Genomic DNA, 25,623 nt, shown 5'->3' with positions numbered 1-25,623 from the left:
ACAGCATACTGCCCCTCTCCTCACTATTACCCCTCATACTACCAGCCCTGTATTACACAGCATACTGCCCTCTCATCACTATTACCCCTCATACTACCAGCCCAGTATTACACAGCATACCGCCCCTCTCCTCACTATTACCCCTCATACTACCAGCCCTGTATTACACAGCATACTGCCCCTCTCCTCACTATTACCCCTCATACTACCAGCCCAGTATTGCACAGCATACTGCCCCTCTCCTATTACCCCTCATAATACCAGCCATGTATTACACAGCATACTGCCCCTCTCCTCACTATTACCCCTCATACTACCAGCCCTGTATTACACAGCATACTGCCCTCTCATCACTATTACCCCTCATACTACCAGCCCAGTATTACACAGCATACCGCCCCTCTCCTCACTATTACCCCTCATACTACCAGCCCTGTATTACACAGCATACTGCCCCTCTCCTATTACCCCTCATACTACCAGCCCAGTATTACACAGCATACTGACCCTCTCCTCACTATTACCCCTCATATTACCAGCTCTGTATTACACAGCATACTGCCCCTCTCCTCACTATTACCCCTCATACTACCAGCCCTGTATTACACAGCATACTGCCCCTCTCCTCACTATTACCCCTCATACTACCAGCCCTGTATTACACGTATGTACCGATGACCATCTCCTCACTATTACCCCTCATACTACCAGCCCTGTATTATACAGCATACTGCCCCTATCCTCACTATTACCCCTCATACTACCAGCCCTGTATTACACAGCATACTGCCCCTCTCCTATTACCCCTCATACTACCAGCCCAGTATTACACAGCATACTGACCCTCTCCTCACTATTACCCCTCATATTACCAGCTCTGTATTACACAGCATACTGCCCCTCTCCTCACTATTACCCCTCATACTACCAGCCCTGTATTACACAGCATACTGCCCCTCTCCTCACTATTACCCCTCATACTACCAGCCCTGTATTACACGTATGTACCGATGACCATCTCCTCACTATTACCCCTCATACTACCAGCCCTGTATTACACAGCATACTGCCCCTCTTCTGTTACCCCTCATACTACCAGCCCTGTATTACACAGCATACTGCCCCTCTCCTCACTATTACCCCTCATACTACCAGCCCTGTATTACACAGCATACTGCCCCTCTCCTCACTATTACCCCTCATACTACCAGCCCCGTATTACACAGCATACTGCCCCTCTCTTCACTATTACCCCTCATACTACCAGCCCTGTATTACACAGCATACTGCCCCTCTCCTCACTATTACCCCTCATATTACCAGCCCTGTATTACACAGCATACTGCCCCTCTCCTCACTATTACCCCTCATACTACCAGCCCTGTATTACACAGCATACCGCCCCTCTCCTATTACCCCTCATACTACCAGCCCTGTATTACACAGCATACTGCCCCTCTCCTATTACCCCTCATACTACCAGCCCTGTATTACACGGCATACTGCCCCTCTCCTCACTATTACCCCTCATACTACCAGCCCTGTATTACACAGCATACTGCCCCTCTCCTATTACCCCTCATACTACCAGCCCTGTATTACACAGCATGTTGCCCCCCAGTCCACACACTCTGCCCCCGGATCTCTGTCCCGTGACGTCCCCGCCGCGTCGTGCAGTGGGAGGGGGAGTCTCCATGGCGACTCCGTGTGCTGGGTGACGTCATGAGGGGGCGGCTCCCCGCGGCGTGGGCGTCCCGCGGGTGTAATGTGAGCAGCGGGGGGAGGAGAAGGGGGAGGAGGAGAGCCCGGGGCCCGAGCGGGAGGTGGAGACGACAATCACACCGGAGCCAGGCACCGAGAGGAGAGCACAGCCAGCGGGACCCGCAGCCATGAAGACCCCGGCCGAGCCAGGTACCCAGCAAGTCCTCCACAACTCCGCCAAGTGCTGGGGCGGCCGCATGGCTCACTCGCTGCACACTTGTTGCTGGCGGCCGAACTTTGTCCCGCTGCTGTGTGTGGCTGTGATTGTGCTGCAGCGTGTCACTGTTGTGTGTACGCAGTGTGTACATGGTGTGATTGGTGGAGACAAGTCCGCTCATGTGGGGCTGTGGTGTAAAGTTGTGTCATTGTGTTAGGACTGATGTACTGCGCTGTGTATCTAGTTATTAGATGGTGCTGCAGTGTATATAGTGCTTTATGTGTGTCCCAGCTCAGTGTGTATTGTGTATGCACGATTGTGATTATAACACAATCATGGGGTCACTCTTTGTGCAGTTCTGTGGTTGGGCTGTCAGTGTCCGGGGGTTACTGGAAGTTGTACCCGAATATCAGGTCTGGGGGTCCCCCCCCCCCCGGGCTGTCAGTTGCTGTGGGGGACACTTAACACCGGGGGTTTCTGTCGGTTTCTAGCCCCCCCTGGGCGGATACAATGTATCCGAGTTCAACGTTCCAAATGGAACTTTGTGTTTCCGACAAACAAACGTGTTCTTTTAAGGTGGCCCCGGCCGGCCCGGGAGCGAAGCGGGTTAAGTCATAAAACTGCGCTAAACTTTGTCCAGAAGCTGGTAATGGCCATTTACTTTCCATGAGCTAAGCATGGATTAACCTCTGAGTGATCAGATAACAACAATGTGTCCTGGGCTCCACTGTGTGGGAACAGGGATCCCAATAGGGTACAGATGAGGGGCACACTCACTGCTGTTGGCTGTGTTATTGTTTTTAGTATGTGTCTGCTTTGATCATTGAAATGCTTCCTCGTCTTACGATTGATGTAGGAGGCCCATGTGCAGTGTCTTGTAGTATCCAGTGCCTGTGTTGGGATAGTTGCTTGTCACCTTAATTGGCCTCTCTGGAAATCAGTATTTTTTTTTTTAAGACAATTTTGGGTGTTCATTTGGATAATTTGAAAATATGTTTTATTATAAGTTGGTCCCATAGTTTGCTTAATTTGTTATATATATATATATATATATATATATAATTTTTTTTTAGTAATACTGGGAGTTATCATTTAATCCAAATATTGCTAAATTATCATATTTGCTTTTATCTTTTAATATCGCGTTCAGTTTCAACCTAAACAAACTATATCCAGGTGTCTACCTCCTTAGGACACAAGCTGTCATTTTGCTGTCCAATCTCCCTCCTTTTCTTTGTAATACTGTTTTGTATCCCCCCCCCTCCCCTACTCCCCTTTTATTTGGCGCCACCTTAAAGCCACCCCACCTCCCTGGGTAGTCTGATTGTCTGTCTTTTGGAATTTGAAGCCTTCCCCCCTCCCCTTCTTCACCCTCCCCTCTCCTCTTCCTAAACTCTATTCTGCTTCTGTTAAGACTTGTCCCTAATTGAGGCTCCCAAACTGTTCACATCTTTTGATATGTATGTCTGTTTAAACCAGAGCCAAGGCCATATTGGTAATACAATTACTAAACTCCCAGACTTTTAAAACCCCCGTCTGAAAACGTTTTAACACTTTGTTTTACAGAGTAGTGTTCATTTGTTTTGGTAATTGTTATTCAAAGTATGCAACTAAGCATAACATAATTACTTCATGCATTTGGTTATGTATATCTTTTATGGATCACAGGATTTGCTGGAATGCTCCTAATCTTGTATTTTAAGTTTATTATGTTTCTAAGAGAAGTTGAGAAATTTTTTGTTTTGAAATTAGAATTGAGTAAATTGTTTGGCGATATATAATTAGATTTTTTTTTTATTCCCCCCCCCCCCCCCCTTTGTAACCTGCTGTTGTCTACATTGGTCATGTAAGAGTTAAGACCTTGTGTTAACTTGCAAGCCCAGACAGATGGAAATTCCTTGTAAACTTTCCACTGTATAAATGTGAGTGTGTGTGTGTGCTGTTCCTGCTGTCTGTGTCTTTAAAGCTGTTCTGGAATCGGGAGTGATGTAATGTTGGTTTTTTGAAACAGAGATTGAATTCCAGCCTTTTAGCTTTTGGCTCAAGGGATTAGAGAGGGTGGTGTGGTTTGGGATGGGGAAGAGAGGGGGGGCTCGGTGCATTTAAAGAGATAGCGCCACTAATGCTGTTTTCAGGGACGCTGGTAACTTGTATTTTGATGTTTCTTGTTTTAATCAGCACTTTCCTTCCTTGGAATTGTTTTGTGTTATTTTGGGATGTAAGACACAATGATTATATTGGGGGGGGGGGGACTGGTGCCTGTCAGGCTGTGTCAGACAAAAGGCAGAATATAGACACATAGGGGCCTGTGTGTGCTTTAGATATGCAGATTGTAAGGAAGGTGAAGAGGGTTTTTACAATGGTAAATTCTCCTTTTTTATGTTCCTTTTTTTATAACTGGTATCTTGTACCCTCCACCCCCTATATAAACACAAAAAGGTGTGCTTGTGATTACAGGTTCTAGGTAACAAGCATCCTTATCAGCTTGTGATATGTACCAATATGTACTCCACTCTAATCCTTTATTGAAGTAAACCCACTTGTACAGAACTAATCAACATTTTTAAAACCTTTCCATGTATAATGATTTGGTATAAATGTACTTGGTAAACATTTGCCATCACATGATAAAAGGTTGAGGAATGCTAGGGGAGAGGATACAATGGATGATTGTATGGATATGAGTGTAAACAGACGTTTTGCATTTGTACAGAGGTGCTCACAAACAAAACAAAAAAAACAGAATTAAGATGCATATAGCCCCAAACGCCACAAAAAAAAATAATCCAAGATATTTAGAGTAAATTGGAAGCATAGTTATGCAAATGTATTATTACTATTGCAGTGTATTAATATGCACAATAGTTAGTGATTTGCATTTCTCCAGTCGGAACACTTTGGATCTTTCCTAAATAAGTTTTACAAAAATCCCTTTAGTTAGAAAGTGGAAGTTGATGATTATCTTGGAAGACTGATTTCCACCTTATCGGTTGCGTGACTTGCCTGACTGTGTGATGTGTATACTGCCTCTAAACAGTCTCTAGGCAAGATAAGCAACATTTTTTTAAGTATGTATTTAACTGTGAAATAGTGTTTGCAGTGTGAGTAATATACAAATCTTTGTTGGATTATGGCTTTGCCTCCAAGGTTCTTGCTTCTAGATAAGGCTTTTCTTAAAATACAGCAAAATTGTGAAAGCATCTCTCTTGGTTTTTTTTTTCTATTTTTATTATATATTAACTACCATTCTTGGCCATTTATATGCTTGTCCTAGTAATGTTTCTAGAGCCCTTGCTGTATTTGATGCTCAAAGTGGAGGGCTAGCCCACAGAGCTTGCAGTCAGCGCACAATGCCCCTTCTACTATAGCTGGGATAGATGATCCAGAGACAGACTTTTGTGAAGTCTTGAGCTGAGCTTTGCATTGTAGATTCATGGGTTAAATTTGCCCAGGTGTCAGTTGCCGTTGGATCGTGTCGGCATGGGCTCAGTCACGCTCTGTGTGGAGGAGAGCGGCGTGGGATCCATATTGTATTGCCCCCACAGCTCAGGCTGTCATGTGGAGGGGGTGGTCTTGTGTGGGAGAGGAGAATCCTGGTGAAGTCCACGTGTTGGCTTATCACTAGAGAAGTGTCTTTATGGTCCCGTATTTCTCTTGCCCACATTTTCCATACGCCCAGGGAAGTGTTTTCTATGACACCAGATAGGATACCACATTTCCCTATCATGGGATACAGACTTTCCAACTCAATCTGAACACTTTCTGTAAAGGAACTATCTGTTTGGCTTTACATGTGTTACTGTAAGAGACTTTGCCTTTTGTGGATTTTTAAAGTGGCAGTGTACTTAATTTTACCCTGTAAATCTGATGTGCTTAGGTGCATTAGCTTTCAGTACTAAAATACACTTGCTTGTATCTTCATTGATTTTTACTTTGCACTCCGTAGAGGTGCTCGGGAAAACTAGCAATGTTTGGGTACCATATCGCCCAGAAAGAAATACAAACGGACATCGCTGTGATGTCCAATAGCGCCTTGTGGATAATTTAATCCCCCCCCTATAGAGTTAAGGTTGGGGTTATACTTAATATTGTGTGACATTTGGTTTTTGCTAATAAGTGCGGGCTTGCTTGGGGTGACCTGTTAGTATATGTTTGGGGTCAGGGCTAGTTCAATCATTCCTACCCCAAATTTCCTAATTGTTTTTTATTTATTTTTTATAAATATCCTTTGAAAATAAACATGTAGCTATGTTCGGAAGCGCGGATCTGATTGTGACTTTGCCGAACAGAAAGATGACTTAAGTTCACCATTTTTTGGTTCTGGTCTGCAGATGTAATCATCTGCACACCAGATTGTCAGACCTGTCCAACCAAATCTGATCAAGATTGGATTGGAAAGATCTAACCATTTGCGTCCAGAAATCCTTTTTTTTTTTTTTACACACATGGGCCATGAAAACTATTTTGATAGTGACCAGCATTAAGCTGGCTATAAAAATGAGATTCTTGGGTATCTAAGGCTGCCATGGAATTGCTGTTTGAGTTGTACAGTTTTTTAGAGTCCAAACTTTTTACCTGTACAGATGACTGCCTGACCTTTGCCCTGAACATTGGTCATGTAATTCCAGCACCATAAAATTTAGTGGGATCCCTGTAAATTGATGTTTGTCCATGTGTTGTGTGATGGCGATTTACTCCAGCAGTGTGCCATTGTTCTGCGACCCCATGTGGGTGTACTGTTGTATTGTTACACCAAAAGAGGTTTATTTACAAATCAATGTATTGCATAGCTAACAGGGGAGTCCCAAAAACCGATTCTGGGAGGCCACAGTTCACACACGCACACCCCTGATATAGTGCATTTTCCGACTCGGCTATTCCAAGTTTATAGTTGGAATTCTCGTGTTGCCCAGTGGAACACGCAGCTAATTACAGTTGCTGAAATCCTATTTATACAATGGTAATTGAATCAAATTCAGACAGCAGGCCTGAACTGTTCTTACCCCACATGGAATATAACTGGCCTGTCTATAATTGTTGGTGTTAGGGAAATATGTCAGGGCTGTCTAACGTCCTAGTCGCCCAGTCTTCATCCTTCCAAAGGACAAACATTAAAGGGGACTCATTTTCAGTGCAGCGTTTTGTAAGTTAAGTCAATATCCTGCAACACTTCAATTAGGTAGGAGACTATCACCGCACTGAGACGCTGGTGAATTGATAGGTTACTTTGTCGGCTAAGCCCTGAAAACGGCAATGTCCGGTTTGTGAAGGTGATGGGTACATTTTAAAGAGCAATGTTGCCTATATCTGTAAATTGTACCCTGTGCTAATAGCTGATTTGTTTTTAGCTCATGTTTGATATGCCATTTTCTTCAACTATTATTTACACTAATAATTTGAATTAAGAAAGGTGATCTTCAATTGGTGCATTTCATCTTGGTTATATTTATCTCTTTGGAATCCATGAAGAAAATTGTAAAAAAAAATTGCAAACCCGGTCATCTTTTATTTTTAATGGTGAGAATAAAAAAAACTGCATTCTATCCCTTTTCAAAACAAGTGGATAAGAAGAAAGCAGGAATGTTAAGAGAGATAACATTTGGAGCTTGGACCCAGGCACTGTAGTTCTGAACTTTAACCTTACGGGTCAGTGCACTTGTGTGGCATACAGCTGTGCACGTGTTAACATAAATACACGTGGATGTAACTATGTGGCAAGCGTTGCTCTTAGTGTGCGGATGACGTGGTTAGTTTTGGTGGTCAAGGTTAGATGGCAAAATAAAGGGTGCAATTCAAATGGATGTAAATAATTTGAAACAGGACTGGGCTCCGTGTCTGCCAGATTAGCTTCTAAGTTGATATATAGGATACATACCTAATGGCGGTTTTTAGATTTATTTTAATGCCAATAAAAAGCATCAAACGCTCATTTGATATGTGTTTTTTACTAGCCTTTGTATGCTTTCCAGTGCATTGAAGCAATCGGATATAGAGCAGGTGGTGTTCCGAAGAATGCTTCTGCGATGGAACGTTATGAAAGTAATGACACTAGTGGGTATTGTTACATTAGGATTAATGTTTCTAGTGTCGTATCCGTTTAGAAAGTTAGGAGCACATGCAAACGCATGTCTGAATTTTTTGTATGTTCAGTAGACCGGCTGAAGAACCTCACAGCACTGGGGTCATGAGTTCGATTCCCGACCATGGCCTTATCTGTGTGGAGTTTGTATGTTCTCCCCGTGTTTGCGTGGGTTTCCTCCGGGTGCTCTGGTTTCCTCCCACACTCCAAAAACATACTAGTAGGTTAATTGGCTACTATCAAATTGACCCTAGTTTCTCTCTTTGTCTGTTTGTGTATGTTAGGGGATTTAGACTGTAAGCTCCAATGGGGCAGGGACTGATGTGAATGATTTCTCTGTACAGCGCTGCGGAATTAGTGGCGCTATATAAATGATGATGATATTTTTCTTTTGTATACATATATAAACGTCACCTACGTTTTATTTAGCTGGTAAAAATGTGTGGACGTCCGGTACGCGTTCTCTTCCTGCCCAAACTTTCCCTTCTTTTTAGATGCATATCCAGGCACCCAGCATGGTAGTTCTGCCTTTTTGTGCACTGTAAACGGTACTTGTTAAAACTGTATTGAAGAAGCTTTTTGCAGGTGGGACTTTAGAGCTACAGCACAGACACAGTGGTGTACATATTGTAATGATTAAATCTCTCTGTGGGGGACTGACCCTTTCCTGGCAGGATAATTACATTTTACAAGTTGTTTTCTTGTTGCTATTGTCGCCTGCTCTTCACGTGGTACCTTCTTATGCCCCTCTAGCATGATTAAATGGGGTGATTTTTGCATCCCGCCGCTGCAACGGACGATGTCCTAAAACGCACCCGTCGTACGAAGCATGGGGATTGTTTTGGGTGCTGTTGACATTCACCACTAGGAATCTGCTGTAAAGCCCGTTTGCACTGGGGTCCAGTTTGCAAGCTCTCCTGCTTAGCCTTCTACTCCTTTTTTTTAACCTTCATTGTCAGAATGTTTCATAATTAAAGTTTCCTTTTTATACCACTGTCTTGAAACACAGGCTAAGTTGGCCTACTGGTTTTCATGCCATTATGGAAGAGGTGACATGGAATTGAAACAATGAATGCATATCATAAGACTTGATAGCTGTAGGTCTTGGTTACTGAGGTGGGAACCCAGTTTACTTTAGAGTTTCTGTGAGGTATTTTCGTGCGCTGAGCCCTTGTCCGTTCTGCCTGCACATGCCAAGCTGCTCCCTAATTACCTCATACCTCTACCCACTTGGGTTACGGTATGTTTACATGTTCCTCATACAGTTGATTAGGCTTGCATGCAAACTGTGCCGGCCTGTTTGTCTTAACCCATTCTCTGCCAGGGTGACTAAGGTGCCAGGCTTTTCTATCCGCAGCTCCTGTGCACGCTCGCTTTGGGTTTTTCCCCCATGGAGTACAGGAGGAACCTTCTGGGAATCCCTGACTGAAATAGACGTGCTGGCTGTTGACAATGTTTTCCTCAGAAAAGTACACCACACTAGTCTGCTGCCTTGTGCCTCGCTGGCACAGCGAGAGTTAATGTCCCATTACAGGTATTACTCCCACACACAAGCCTCCGGCAGCCAGCTCCTACCTCCGAAAAACTTAACCAGGGATGACAAGCTGAGCTTTGTTTAAGGATTGTCACACCCTGGGGTGGGTTTTTGGGGCAGACGGCCAGGAGGGGGGGGGGGGGGGGTTGGTGAGGGACTTTAAGGTGACGTGGTCCTCAACAAAGCAACGTATGTTTGGGGTCCAAAACCAGGGTGTACATTATGAGGCTGTGTTATAACTTACACTGTAAACATATTGCCTTTTTTTTCATCTTCCCTAGTTGCGGCGGTTGTTGGCTAATTTTGGTGTTTACCACCCGTCGGTTTTTGAATTATTGAAGCATCCTTTGATTAAAAAAAATAAATAAATCCTGTATTATGTATTTAATGTCCCAATTATTCGCGACATGTGTACTCGCACCCTGTTGTACGACTGCTGTTTCTGTCGGCATGCCTGCAGGTGGTTGACATCTGTTTTTCAAGGAATGACAACCTTTAAACACATATCCTAACATGCAACGCCTCTCCCATCTGCCCGGCAATTAGTAAAGTCATGGTTGTAAAGAGGCCCTGTCTGAAGGCTAATGGCCTAAGATCCAATATGTACAATGTGACATGCACGGCACACAGCAACACGCAAGTCCAGGCGCGTCTCTCCGTACGCTTCAAAAGTTTACTGTTGCATTTCTGCCGATTGTGGTATTTCTGTACATCCTGGCTGCGCAGATTTAGGGATGCCGGGCGTCCACCGTATAGTGTTTTAAACATTAGAGGGCTGTAGAAAAAGAGAAACTTTTCAGAAGTTCTAGGTCAGTGTGCCAAAATGCAAGCTCGCTCTCCAAGCCCCCTCCTTCCCTCGACGTGAGTCGTAATAGCTTGTTTTCCTGTCTGGGCTGTTTTCCGTAATCCTGCTCAATTCAGGGATTTGACCACAGACAAGAAGTAACAATTGCTAGGAAAATAAGATTTGATGCTACTTGAAGACGGTACGTGTGTTCTGGCAGGGAACCCTCACCAGAAATTGATATAATAAAGGGTTTGGCCCACTAGCATCAGTTATAACTCTATTCCATATGGTTTGTGTAATGGTAAAGAAATATATAACATTTGTTCGGAAAGACCTTCTGTAGGACCAGTGACTGTCATACAGTTACTCTGAGATGTACTTGGAGGGTTAGATCATTGGAAGGAGCAATTAAATCGGAATCACTTATAGCTACTTGCTAAGTACAAGCAAACTCGTGCCTTCCACGTGTTAATGTGTCTCTCCAAATATAACCTAAAACATTATCACGTTCGCTTTCTTGCACCCAAAACAATATATTTGAGATGTGTCCCTTTAAGAACGCTCTATTTCCAAGTCCTCTGACTAAGAGCCATATTTGTTCCAGGTTTTAAGTACCGGTACTTAATTCGAACCTTGTTGCAGAAGCCAGGCATGAATTCTACAGTGTAATGTCTAATCTGCCCACTAGAGGCACTGTTCAATATGGAGTCTCTATTGCTCTCGTTAATGGTTTCAAGTATACGTGGAATTAAGGTTTCTGTGTAGAATGACTTGGGATCATATGTATTTTCTAAACCTTTGTAGACAAACGTGCCCTCCTTGGGTCCCCTTTTTACGTGTTGTTGAAGTGGGATTGATTAAAAATGACAAGGGAAATTGTTTTAATCTACAGCCATAGCTCTTGAACAGGGTATGTGAATCTCTTTTATAGGTTTCCAAATTTTCTAGTACTTTGACCTTTGCTTGGGCATTCGTGCTAGCTGAAAGCTCACTTGGCAGAAACCCAAGGTAGTCTATTTATTTATTTATTTATTTATTTTTGGTGGGGGGGGGGGGGGGGGGCAGTAACAAGTATTAGCAGCCTCCCATAATCCTTCAGTGGGAAGCTGGGAGATTTGGGAAAGCATCTACCAGGCACGTTTGAAATGCGACTTTTAACTGTCCAGACCTGTCGGAGAGACTGGTCCCATGCCCACTAACAAACGTCCACAATAATCTGCCTGGTAAATTATTTTGGATTGTCGTACACCACCTGCCTATCCGCTCTCCACACTCGCACATTTTATTTTATTTTTTCCATTTGTGCTCTTTGACTTTGTTTTTTTTATTTCTTGTAAAAATATTTTTTTGCACTACAAGATTTGGTATACTTAGGAAGGGGACTGGGTAAAATATAGCTTTGTTAATTGCCGACTGCCCCTCCTTCTGTCTTTTGCTTCTAGACACAAAGCACCCTCCCCGGTGATAGTGGTGAGGTCATAGCGCTCACATTTGTTTTAGCGTCTTCAGAAAGACATTGTGTATTGATCGGTAACTGTATCCCCCTGTCCTTGTGGTGGTTGATTCTAGGGCAGTGCCATGTATCGGTGGCGCAGTGTGGTTTCTATGTGTCTGCATTTTTTTTTGTCCTCCGGGGGCTGTTTTTGTGCTCCAGTTTGGGCCCTTTGCTATGACCTTGAGGTGCGGAAAAACCAATATCTCCTCTACAATTCTGCATCCACAGTCGGCCTCCTAAGACAACTGGCATAGAGATGTGAGCAGCAGGGGAGACTGAGATAGAAAAGAATTTGGGAATACTATCCGACAGAAAGCAGAAAAAATCGGCAAATTTAAAGTTCTCAGATGCATAAAAAGGAGATAAATACACGTTGTATAAACCTAGTATTACCATTGTATAAGTCACTAGTTAGACGACCTCTTGAATGTAGGGTACAATTTTGGGCACCTCGCTATCGGAAGGAGACAGGAGAATTTAAGAGGGTTCAGAGGTGGGGTAACCTCATAAGAGGAATGGAAGGGTTAAATATTGAGATATTTTAATAAGGGATAAAATATTTTCGTAGGGATTCTTTACTGTAAGAGCGTTGAATTCCTCACCACATGAGGTGACGTTGGCAAATTCACCAACTGGATTTAAAAATGGTTCGGGTGCCTTTTCTTACACACACGCAAAAATTGTATCTGTAGCTATAATTAGTAAAGGACATTATACAGGTTTATTTCCCCTTGTAGCCGGTTGTTCAGGTGTCTTTGTGGCTACCAGCGTCCGTGAGACCTATATGTTCTCTTATATGGCATATTCAACATAACTGGTTTACCACTAGGCTTACTGTTACATGGTGCCCATACTTGGTTTTTAAGGTGCGCTAGCCAGCGGTACACTATAAAAGCAGCCTATCCGTTCACTAAGAACTTGTTTTCTTAATTTGCTAAACTGCTGCTCTAAATTGCCGTTTGAGTTTGGAAAAAGCACAGTTGTAGCAATTGCTTTGCTATAATCTATGCTCGCAGTTGCAATAGAGAACGATCTTCTGTTTAAATAATTATTTGGGTACTTAAGGGACAGGAGAGAAAAATACATGTTTGTTACTTGTTTTTTTTTTTTTAACATAATGACCAGTCTGTGTCTCTACATTCAGCTGTCATGTACGTTGATGGTAATCACTAGGTTAGTTGTCATTGTAACAATAGTGGGTCAGATGTGAAATGTAAATTTGCTGCATTCACTACTGTCACTGCTTTAAGTGCACCTACAGAATGGAGGTGGCCATTTTGTTAAACTATTGTTGACAGGTTTGCATTCTGTTTACTAGGAACGAACTTGCGACATTGCTGAGACACTTTGTCTGGGCAATGTCACGGACTCCTAGGGAACTGATGGAATGCGGTTGAGTTGCTGTCCAGTCCATATAATGACTCCTTCCATTGTGTGTAGGTGACAGGTTCACATGAAGAGGTGACCTTAAATGTAGCCTAAGACGTGTGATCACTGTATTTTTAGGCTCTTGACAGGCTTGTCTGATGGCCTTACAAAGTCTGGCGTACACAGAATGTGCCGCTTTCCTGCTAAACCCTGTGTTTGTATATTTGTGGCAGTTAGTAGTAACACCTTTTTGTCCCAGAGTGTTTTGTTATCTGGACAAAGGGTGGATACACCAGTATTTTTGGTGGACGTTCGAAGACTGTAGGCCTTGTTGTTACACAGGACTTCTGGGGCATGTTGAGCCTGTTTATTTGCAATGCACAGTGTCTGATTCTTATCAAACATTTGTGTCAGGGCTCATGTGATGCTTGGCAGTGACTGCCATCCCCTGGGCATCCTGGCACTGCCAGCATCCTTACAGTTACTTGTTCTGTTTGATCTGCTGTATCCCTGGGAGCAGAGAAGGGTGTAAGGTGTGGTCATTGCGGGGAATGCCCCCCCCCCCTCCCCTCTCTTTCCAGCCCTGCAAAGTTAGTAATTAGTTCATTGTGTATCAGCGTTGCCCACCCCTCGCTGGTGGGTGCCGCAGCTCCTTCTCGCACACAGAGCCCCCATTGAAGTCGGCTCTTAGGATACATTCAGACTGTGATGTCAGACGATGGTAACTTTTTTCCCCTATAATTAGAGAGAACAGGCCGGACTCTGTGCCTGAGTCAGACTAAGGGGGAGGGAGGGTTGTTTGGGATTGTGGGACGTGGGGGGGGGGGTGAAAGAGAGGGGGGGGGAGAACGTGAGCTGTGGAGCGCAGTGATTCACCGAGAGATGTGGGGGCTCACTTCTGGATGTCTGCCACGCACAGGCATGGCAGATATTAAACACGTGGCCCACCCGTGTACTTAACCCACTCTGCGCCATGTGGGGCACTACCCCCAGCGATTCACACCACCATTTATCAGCAGGGTGCTGCCATAGACGCGTAGTAGACAACATTGCTCTGTCCTTCCATATAATCTGTCAGTGTAAACACTTGGGAGTGACTGGTTATAGTGATGGCATGTCTGATTACTGGTGTCCAGGGGTTAAGTGCCACAGTGGAGTGGTCCAAGCCAACCCCTGGTATCAATGGTCCCATTGTATCCTTGTGACCTCCTCCCCCCCCTGCTCGCTAGTCCCCGTGAGCTGTGCTTTCTCTGGATGGACTCACGTGCTCACTGCTAACATGTTTGAGTGGGTTACCAGGGACTTGGCACCTGGATCATAAGTAGCGGCATACAGGAGGGCTCGTCAGCCTGTGACTCAAATTGTGGAACTACAAACCCCAGAGTTTACTATCTGCTTTTAACACTAGACTCCAATTGCAAACTGGGATGTAAACTGATTTCCCTTTGGTATCGATCATATGATGATATTCCTCTTGGTTATAGCTGTTCTGTTGCCTCATGTGAAAGTTCTGAGAACCGAATTGCCCCATGTTATCAGTTTTAAGAATGTATATACCTGTCTCGGGTGGTTACAGTAATTATCTGCAGGAACAGAGTTCCATGAGAAACTACAGATAATCGTGACTAGACAAATTCCCAGCAGACTTTATTTTTTGTGGTAATTTATTTGGCTAATGTGGAAAGTTGGCGCAGGAGGTGGAGTCTGGAGCAGGACGCCGGCCCGCAGGGCAGGCAGGGATACGGTCCTGCAGTGGAACGAGTGTAATTGGGGGTCTTGGCACCTGTCCGGCCTAGCGCAGCGTACAGGAAACCTAAAGAGGAAAGAGATGAAAAGGTCAGACACTAAGAGTTTTCACCCTGGGCACCCGGCCAGACATGCCATAGGGCGCCCGGCAGCTTAACCCCTTGTGGGTTCAGAGGCACCGCTGAGCCCCAGGCAGAGCCAAGTGTCTTCTGTAAACACCAGGGTGTCTGCGGAGTGTTCTGCAAAAGAAGAACGAGGCGAGCGCGTTTCGTGGGACGGTTTAGGGTTTGCCATGTCAAATGGAAAAAGTTCCTTTTTTATTATTATTATGCAATTTTAAATGTCTGGTTCATATATCTTAGACGACATCCACACGTTTAAGGAACGTTTGGGTTGCAATTAATTCTGTTTAAGGGGCATTCATTCAGCATGAAAGCTTTCTTCTGAAACTACTTTAATACGGATGGTAGTCGTGGGTACGGTTGATTATTTTACTACCTTCAATATTAAATCCATAGTGCTATAAATCGAATATCTCCTTCTAGTTTATGACCCGTGACGCTATGGACAGGTGTAGTCACATCATAGAATGTTTTATGGACAACCTTCACATCGACTTTATAGAGGGAAACATCTCGTGCAATCGCTCTGTCAGCAGCTGCAGAAGTTTTCGGACAGACTTTGATCCGTCTGTTTTCAAGATGTTGGCGACAAAGTGATTAGCTGGGGACAACCATATTGCAATTGTATATTGCACGTGTGTCTTGCTGGTTTGGCTAGTTTACAGCCAACTTGGGCTAGTTTGGAAAAACAGTTTGCTAGTTTTTTGGGTTTTTTTTCTCTTTAAAAAAAAAAAAAATTGCCAAATTGTTTGCTTGGTTGCTGCGTCAATGAGTACACAAATGAAAGGTAGACAATTGCTTTTCCAAGCAATTGTCTGTCCCGTCTAAACTATATACTGCAAAGCAGCTAGAGGAATATAGAATTATTTAATGCCCCACTTTGATCCGTTGCAGAAAGTAGACGTGACAATATCCTGGCTATTTTCAGAACAAAGCTGGACTTAGATTGCGGTCTCTTTAATGATCTTATATACAGTGTACTTGTTTTTGTGACTTTATTTTTTAACCCCTCGTCTGTTATATGGCCACTCTTGAACGCACAAGCGGAGCACCGTGGAAAGTGAGGCGGTCCTCAGCCGGTGTCGGGCTTTGAGGGGTTAACGTGTGGGGTCTGTGCTGTATGTTTGTGCAGTTATAGATCTGGATGTATTTTGCTGCTCCTTATTCTTGAAGTAGTTTATTTTTAGCCTGGCTTTCACTCTTTCTCTGTGTTTCCCGTTGCTTGGAGACAGACACTCTCTCTCTTTTTTTTTTTTTCCTCTTTCCCCTCTACATTTATTTTGCACCCTTTCCTCGCCGGAGGCGGCCCTTTCAAGTTGCCCGCCTGGTAGTTTTGCCGGTCCAAGCCACCGGGCCTTAAGGTTACTACTGCCAGAGCGGCGTGTCTACAAATGTCATCTTTGTGGGGTTTTTCAAGGTGGGCCGTGTGTCCCATTGGCTATGGGTCTTGTGTCTTTTGCGCTGTAGGCGGGGTCTTCTAACCCTCTCACTTTATTTTTATAGGGACTCTACTTAGATTTTCTTAATTAGTATCTCGATTTGCCTGAGATGCTAATGGACCAGGTCACCTGCATGAGAATCAGACATTGGTGCAGCGATTTAGAGTATTGTGTACAATGTTTGTTTTGTTTTTTGCCCTTATACTGTATCATGCTGTAGCACGTCTGTATTTCTAGGGGACACTTCATTATATATATATATATATATATATATATATATATATATATATATATATATATTGAAATTTATAATATTTGAAGACTCGGGAGTTCATTGACTATATTAAAGGTTTATACTTATTGTTATTAGTACTTGGGCTTTTTTTTTCTCGTGTGTGTCCGAATCTTCCTCCTAGTTTGAGGTGTGACAGGGAGAGCTGCTGCTTCTTGCCCCCCCCCCCCCCCCCCCCGCCCCTCCTTGCCAGCAAAATGACCTCACCCTCTTAATGCTTTTCCCTACGTCCTTGGCTTCTCTCCTGTCTAGTTCTCCCTGGCGTCCATTACAGGGATGTTAAATTATTGATGCCTCCTGATTTGTTTGGGGTTTGGGGAAATGGCAGAACCACAGAACCGCGCCCCCCGCCCCCCCCCCCCCATGATGTTTACAGATGGGAAGCGTCTCAGGAAACGACAGGAGATGCTGGAAGTTAAAAATCGTGGGGGGGGGGGGGGTGTATCCTGTGGACAAATTAATTTCAATACTGACCGCAGACATACACTGACCTCTAAAATGTCCTGCTTATAATAAGTCTGTTCTCGCCTCCCTGACTTGTTTTCGGCCCTCGTTTACAGGCGCACGGTCTTATTTTCGGACCATACCTACTCTTCAGTAACAATAGGCTTCATCCTGTCCGGGCATGTTGTGAATGGTATCATGTCTAAGACGTGGGATCAGAGATAGAGGTGCACATGACACTAATGTGTTTTTGTGTACTTGGTGTTTGAAAATATTCCTCTGATGGGGTTATTTTGTTGTTTAATTTTGCTGTCAATTTTATTTATTTATTTATTATTATTATTATTATTATTATTCTACATAGGAGATATATAGAATTCTATGTTTTTTATTTAGAATTCTCAAAGTCCAGGATGGTGTAAAGATATAATAAAGATTTCAATGTTTTTGTTGAAGGGAAAAAAAATAAGTGAAAATATATATATATATATATATATATATATATATATATATATATATATATATATATATATAATATAGAATTTATTTTTTACAAAACTTTCATGCATAGAACGTGTTAAGTTGTATTAAGCCTTGGACATAACTACCTAATAATCTGATAGAATAACAGGCGTATCATGACACAAAGCTGGCTGTAGGCTTTTTTTCACGGCCGGGGCTGTTTTTAAGTTCCAGCGTGTCAGCCATTTGTCACCTGCTGCACATCTCGCATGCTGTCATGTGTGTGTCACAAAGATATACGAAGGCCGTGTGTGGATTGCATGTGAGGAAGAGGGGGGGGTGGGATTCCAGTGATTGCTTAAATTGGGAGCCAGGCGTCGTACTAGAGCACGAGAATGTATGTTTACGTTGGTCAATAAATCCACTGCCCACTTCAATTGGGTTGTTTGCCATCAGTCCTCTAGATCAGGCTGTTGTGGAACCACATATCCCAGCATGCCCTGACAGCTTTTTGGCTAGTACTTTATTTCATACCAGCTGGAAGGACAGGTTGCACTAGTTGGTGCTGTAGATTGTGTGCTCTTCGGCCCGTCTTTTTAAGTGGTGCAGAATATAGTGGCCCTTTTGTGCGATAAAGGAGCAGTAAGCTCTTTTCCAAACCAATGTCAGTGTGTTGCGGTGACTTGTTGGGTGTTTACGCCGCACTTTAGCAAAAACATACCGTCACCTGACTCAGAACTGTGGCGTGTGGTGCTATGATGCAGTCATCACCTCTACGTATGATCCTAACGTGATCAGTGTATGCAGGATTGTAGTTAGCGGATTAGTCGCTTCCACACTTGCATTAGTGGCCTTCATCCAAATGTGTCAGGGAACAGGCACTGCTGTCTACATGGTGCCATATTAAGAATACCTGTCTGTGATCATCATTCTATGTTGTATTCTATTACGGGCAATACAATAGCTCATTTCTGGAGGCCTTGTTAGGGAGATCATTGTGCATTGAGTTTGTGGCAGGATTTAGGGCAACCGTAGCGACAAGATTTTGTTGTACAAGGCTATGTATTTACGCACGTGCGCAACGTTACGCCTGCACTCGTTGCAGCTAGTGTGTGGTTTCGTGATGCAGCGCCTGAAGACCTTTTATTGACTTTGCTTTGCCGTGGTGACGGACAGGGGGTTTTCTGCGCCAAGCTTGTCACTGCTTCGGGAACCCGCAGATCATGTTTCATAGAGCGCAACCTCTGTGCTGTGACAGGGAGAGGCGTCCACAGGGCCTGTAGTGTTTAACTTTATTTTTCTTAATTTTTTTTGTGTATTTGCTCTGAGCCTTTTTCCTTTAACAAACTCTGCAGAACAAAAAAATCAATTTAAAAGCAATTTGCTACACCTCCAGAACAGTTTACATTCATTTAAGCATGTTCTGCCCTAGCACCAGACCCAGTAAGACGTGTTTCAGAGCGATTATGAAATTACGTCCGTGTAGCATGAACTTTTTTTTTTTTTTTTTTGACGTTACTGTATATTATTCCTATATTTTAGCATTTTAATCCCTAGTGAAAGTGTGCTAAATCTACCCATCTCGGACATCTTAGGGCAAGAGTCCTGTGCCGAAGATGTCAGTTGGAACAAATCAACATTTTTGTGACTCGTTTTTGTCCTGTCATTTGGTGCTCTAGTTAACGGTCAAACTATATCGACCTTACCATATTGGATGTGCAATCAAACGTAACCTGATGTTTAAGTATTTCTCCTACATGAGTTTGCAGTCTCATAACTTTTTTTCACTGACCCTGGTTGATCATTCTGGTACCTCGGTTAATTATCTAGGTGATCTTGACACCTTCTTCCGAGCTTTTGTGAACTGAAGACGACGTCTGGAACTGACTGTGCATTTGTCCGCTTCTTGTTTTCATTCGTAATGAGTGCATTGAAGGGTCCTGGGTTGATGTTTAATCTGCGCCGTACTGGAGCGTGGTTCCTCTCGTCTGCGTACGGCCAAGTGGACTTTTGGATTTCCAGTCACGGATGTAATTTTCCAGTTCACCTCCTTCAGCTGTTTGCCGTTCCCCCCCCCCCCCCCCCCCTCTCTGAAATGTTATTACACGTAATGCAGCTTTCAGTGGTAATGTTACTAAGTGCTTTCTTTTCTGCGTGCATCAGCTGAACTTTCATCAGACGTCGTCAAGTCAAATTCTTCTTCGGAAGAAAAGGCTCCTTTGTGTGTTGTCAATGCACACCTCGTGCCATGTTGTGTGACTGAACGCACGTGATCTGTGCGTATAAAGCCTTGTTGTGTAATCATGAGCTCTGGATATGTAACTGAGGATTATATATAGAACATAACATTTACGGCTAAGCTAATCATCTGGAGAGTCTTAGGGGCACATTTATCAATATTCACATAAAGTGAAAAGTAGTTTTCAATCCTTATCGCAATGATAAGGATTGAACTATTTCTCACATTTATGTACAGCCCTGCACAGAAACAGCAGTTACCTAAAACTGCTGTTTCTGTGATGTAAAAAATCATACTTACCCCCCCTCTTCGGAAGCGCTGTCTCCGGGTCTTCTCCTCGTTCTTTTCATTCTTCAATTGCGCATGTCCAGTTCCAAGAACTGGACATGCGCACACAGATCCCCTCTCTGTCTCTGCAACGATAGTTGCAGAGAGAGTGCGCTGAGTGACAGGGAGGGATCATGTGATCCCTTCACACATGCGCTGTCCAGCTCTGCTCTTCGGAGCAGAGCTGACAGCATTAGATTTCTTCCATTCCGATGATGTACAAGTTCCCGAAAAAAAAAAAAAAATTCGGGACTTGTTGAATGGTGACTGCTCCCAAAAATGAAGAGGAATGCAAAGCAGCAGATATCCATGATAAATGTTATGACTAGCATGGCTGACGGAGGGCTTTTTGGTGTGCGTTTGGCAGTAGCCAAGGGAGCATAACGATTGCTAATGTTTTATGAGCAATGGTTTCTAAGATCAGCACGAAACTACGTGAAGATCATCGGCAAAGGGCAACGGTGGATGGGAGAGGACACTTGAGAACCATGATAACCATATGTTAATTCGAAGTGCGAGGAGAGCAACACAGACAGATTGAAGGCAAACTTTAACCTGTGACTCGAGTAACAAAAACTTGTCTGACCAGAACTCCAGTTGAACCGGGACTTTGTAGTCTGGATGTAGTGTGTAATGTGCTCATCACACATGGCAGTGTCTATATACAAATCCAGTCGCCTATAGATCATAGGGAATGGACTATGGAGTATTGAAGGGAGATATGGTCAGATAAAAGATTGAGTAAACATACAGCTCCCTCTTAAATGGTTCATTGTACGGATTTTGGTAGTTCCATAGTGTCACTGGGGTGCTTTTTCTTGGCATGGTTTAGGAGCAGTTATTCCTTTACAAGGCAAGGTCAATGCTAATCGATACTTAATTGAATACATGATGTCGATCGTCCATTCTCACTCCGTCTTGCAACACTTTACCTGGTGTCTTCCAGGATGGCCATGACCCTATCCACAAAGCCTGTCTCTATGGCATGTTGAGCATGACGCTGATGTAGTCCGTATGTTATGGCCTTCTCCGCCCCCAGATCTAACCACAATTGAGAAGTTTGGGATATTCTGGAATGACGTCGTTTTCCACCATCATTAACCAGACGTCGGTTGCCTGATTTTCTTGTTGAAAAACGGTGCTGCATAATTCTGGACATTGGCCGACTCCATTCCAGGGTGCATACAGGCCCAACATTCTATTAGATTATTCCATTTTTTTAAAAAATATATATATATTTTTGTCCATTAACTGTGTGTGTGTATAATATTGAGGTATTGGCTTAAATGTCAGTTTTGGGTATCTTCTAAATGGCTGATCGTGCCATCAACCTCAGGCATTCTTACTCCACAGATGTTCTCTATCAAGGAACGAGGACATTATCTCCTGCCGGTCATTGGACATCTGTGGCTCCATTCTGACGACCACACAACCTCCTGATTGCAGAACACAAAGCACGGTGTAAAAACTCCATGCTAGTACCACTTATTTGAGGATGCCTAAGGCTGTCATTTAACGTAATAGCGGATGACCGCAGACTGAGTGCTATGCAGAGTGGAGAGGCCTGCGCTCTTTGAAGTCATGATCTGCTTTTACATGTGTCACCTCCTTGAGACACTTAAGATAAAGTCAAAGGGGGAAACCTGTACTGAAGCCGTTCTGCATAAATAACTCCTTTATCTACTTAGTGGGATTTATTAAAAAGCAGAAATTTGCTGCAGTCTTATCTCTATACCATGGTCAAACGGTGTAGTGTATCATTCACCGGTTAACTTCTGCCTTGCTCCAGCGATAACTTAATAACGATTCGTCTGTTAGAAGTTGGAGAACTTTCTCGCTTGTCGAGAAGAGAAGACCTTTAATCAAATTCTATAACTTATATTTATCCTCTTGTAGCTCTTTCTACTTTGTGTTGCCTGCAGTGTGTATGTGACTTTTATATATGGCAGTTTGTGGCTCTCCTCTGTAGAAGATACTTGTGTACTTGGTTATTGATTTGATGGTGTTGTGGGGTGGGGAAGGGGGAGGGAAAGGCTATTTACTGGAGTCAGGAAGGATTTTGTTTATTTTCCTCTGAGAAACAGATTTGCCAAGTGGTGGATGGTGGTTTTTATTCTATTCCGCACCAGTCTTCCTGCGGGTCAATAGATCTATGTGGTTCAGGAAGGATGAGGAGTTTACAGCCATCCTAGAAACTTCATTATCCTTCAACTTCGCGATTCTCTTCCTGCTCGGTGTCCTTTTATTAAGTGTCTGTATCAGAGGCGGCTGCCAAGGTGAAGGTTTGTGACCGGAGACTCGTCTGTCCCGGTTGTCTACAAACAGGCGGGGCGCACTGGTGCTACACGAACGAGTACATAGAATGTGCACTTAAACCAGTGGATTTTTTTTTTATTTTTTTTTAATTTTTTTTTTAAAGGGACATTTTATTTTGCATAAATCGGCACCTCAAATAAAAAATATACAGTGTTGTCTGTTGGTATTATGTACACATATTAAATAGTATGTGACAAGACGCCTAACTTGATCACTCCATGTTTGCAGGGGATGTTCAAGTCATCGTTTTAGATTTTTTTTTATTTTTTTTTTTCCCCTGTATTTATTTGTAGGGGTAAAACAGAAGAGAGCGGGGCCATCTTACTGAAGCCTTGGAGGGGTGGGTGAATAATATTTTATAGAATGTTTGGTCAGCCCCTAGAAGTCTGTGTATGTGAACAAAGTTGGAGGACGAGAAGCGGACTTCAAACTCTTGATCCATCCGTTTCATTATCTCGTATATCTGTGCGTACACGCTGGAAGCAACCATTTTGTCGGCTGGACCAAATATCCGTGAGAGTGCAGACTGTCGTTTCATTAGGAACTGATGAGGCACACTGGTGCCTCATTGATGTCTAGTGGATTGGTCTGTATGGCTTGGTTCAGCTGGACAAATGGCTACTTCTACTGTATAATTGGCATTATCACATGTTAGAATGTGGAACACCCGTGCTAAACGTGTTTGTGTTTTCTCCACTCTTAATTCCCTTTTCTAATTCCAGCATTGCCTGTACTCTGCGTTTCCCTATTGTGAGATTCCCCCTTCCTTGCACTAAGTTTGAGAACCTAGAAGATTGTTAAACTCCGCCAAGTGGATTCCAAATGTGTTTTGTGCCTACAGTGATCCACTGCTTGGGGCATCGGTCCTGTAGCTGGTACCAGCAATCGGACGTGCTTGAAAGGATGCTGTCTGCTGTGGGAGGAGGGGATTGAACAGCCCCTCTACCCCCCTACTTCTGTACTCCTGGAAGGAATGCACAGGAGACGGCTGCTCTCCCTGCCCTTATAAGAAAAGGGCTTTTGTGTGGGATATGTGACCTCAGTTGGGAGCTATTTGCTGTGTGTTTTAGGATGGAGGGAGCTGTGAGCTGGCAGGCTGCTCCACACCACAGGCTTGCATGCTTCGAGTAACTTCACTGGGTAACAAGACAGGCTGCGACACGTCCTACATGGGAAGTCCTGTCTCTCTCTGCTGCCACCCAGTTAGCATTTAACAACACACTGCACGGTTGTAATGTTTATGGATCTAAACTGTTGTCGAGTAATAAATGGTCAATCCACTAGTGTAACAAGGGCTTCCGTGTCTTTTATATCAGTCGCACATAAATATATCAGACACCCAGTGCAGCGTATGTGTTTCATGTGTGCCCAACTCTAAAATGGCCGACACAACCTCACTGTGTTTAATAAGTCCTCTCTGAGTGTGTGTAGATTAGGCAGACAGGCAGGTCTGAGAGGCTAGGAACACACTACAGTGTTTTCAGACCATCGTCTGGTCAATCTGGACGATAAACGACTGCTTTGCCCAGTATAACTTACTATTCTCGTTCCAAAGCACATGGAATCGTTGATCAAAATTTTCAAACTGACTTGAATATCTCGTTCAGCGATGGAACGATGTGGTTCCAATCCTGCAGTGTGTACGCACTCAGGACTGGCAGTGTCCATAGATCTCTATGGAGTGCGCAGAGTCACCATCTTTTCAGCCGATGGTTATGACAGATGAAGAGCACAGATCTGAAGGTCAACCTAGTAAAACGCGTATAGTGTGTGCACGCTGATCGGGACTTCTTTTGTTTTTAATCTGTTGTTAAATCGTTATAGATAACGCATCATTAGGAAATTTCTGTGGTGTGTGCCTAGCCTTAAGCTAGGTACACACCACAAAAATTTCAACCAACTTTTTATGTCGATCGATTTTACATCCGACCGATGTTCCGATCGCTCGGTCCATGGACTGCATACACACTAGCCTTGTTTAGGACGATAAAGGGAAGAGCGAACGTCCCTTTAGCGACTTTTTACAGCCATGTTGTCTTGAGCAATGACTGTAATTTCATACTTACTGTTGTGAATCGGTGGGAAGTTTATACACACTACACAGTGGAAACGAGATTGGAACGAAAATATTAAACGGTACGACCAACCAAATGAGGCGATAATCGTCCATTTGGGCAGACTTTCCACCATCGTGTCACTGCACACACTGACCCGACTTTTGAACGAGCGGTCGTATGTCGGCTGATTGAGCCGATTATTGAACGAAAACCGTGTAGTGTGTACCCAGCTTTTAGACCTAAGAGGAAGATGTTTGTTTTGGAGTTTAGGGTGAATGATTAGATGGTAATCAGATGCACTGTGTTATAGAACCACGTACCATTGCCATAATCACATTTTCCAGTCAGCCATGGCCAAGTTGTGAGTGGACAGAATGTGGGAGTATTATTTGCTAATTTTACTTTGTCTTTGTCTTTTGTCTTCGCTGCATTGTGGGTTGTATTTACAATTTATTTTTACCTGTACATTTATTATCTTTTGATTTTTATTTTTCTAATCTTCCTTCCCCTCTGATTTCAGGGTTTGCCTTTCCTGACTGGGCCTATAAGCCAGAGTCCAGCCCGGGATCCAGACAGATCCAGCTCTGGCACTTTATTCTAGAACTGCTGAGAAAAGAGGAATATCACGATGTCATCGCCTGGCAGGGGGACTACGGGGAGTTCGTCATCAAGGACCCAGACGAGGTGGCGCGGTTGTGGGGCGTGCGCAAGTGCAAGCCGCAAATGAACTATGATAAGCTGAGCCGGGCACTCAGGTGAGGCTGCGCTATAGTTCAAAAAATTGTTAATATTTCAATCATAGGTTTTATATAAATTATTTGTGATAATTGGTTGGAAAGGCAGGGGGTGGGGGGGGGGGGGGGGTTAATGTTCCTGTTACTCATTCGGCCAGTTGACCGAGATAGGTTCCTGTGTAAACATTTGTCGGCTGATTTTAGGAAATGTCATTTCTGCTTTTTATAAATTGTCCTTTTCCTCTAATTTACCTCAGCATTGCA

At 43.6% G+C, this 25,623-nt stretch overlaps 1 protein-coding gene across 2 annotated transcripts in view; it reads left to right on the top strand.

The window, feature by feature from the left end:
* The first annotated feature begins 1,787 nt into the window (after window positions 1-1,787).
* ERF (ETS2 repressor factor) overlaps window positions 1,788-25,623 on the top strand; it is a 28,629-nt gene continuing 4,793 nt past the window's right edge. For both annotated transcript variants that reach the window (XM_075191385.1, XM_075191384.1), the window contains exons 1-2: window positions 1,788-1,911; window positions 25,146-25,380. In XM_075191385.1, coding sequence (XP_075047486.1) covers window positions 1,890-1,911; window positions 25,146-25,380 — 257 coding nt within the window. In that variant the 5' untranslated portion in view covers window positions 1,788-1,889. The remainder of the gene's footprint in view (window positions 1,912-25,145; window positions 25,381-25,623) is intronic.

The sequence above is a fragment of the Mixophyes fleayi genome, chromosome 11 (assembly GCF_038048845.1).
Source record: "Mixophyes fleayi isolate aMixFle1 chromosome 11, aMixFle1.hap1, whole genome shotgun sequence".
Lineage (NCBI taxonomy): Eukaryota > Metazoa > Chordata > Amphibia > Anura > Limnodynastidae > Mixophyes > Mixophyes fleayi.
The sequence above is the reverse complement of the archived record's forward strand: the minus strand, read 5'-3'. Positions and strand labels throughout refer to the sequence as shown.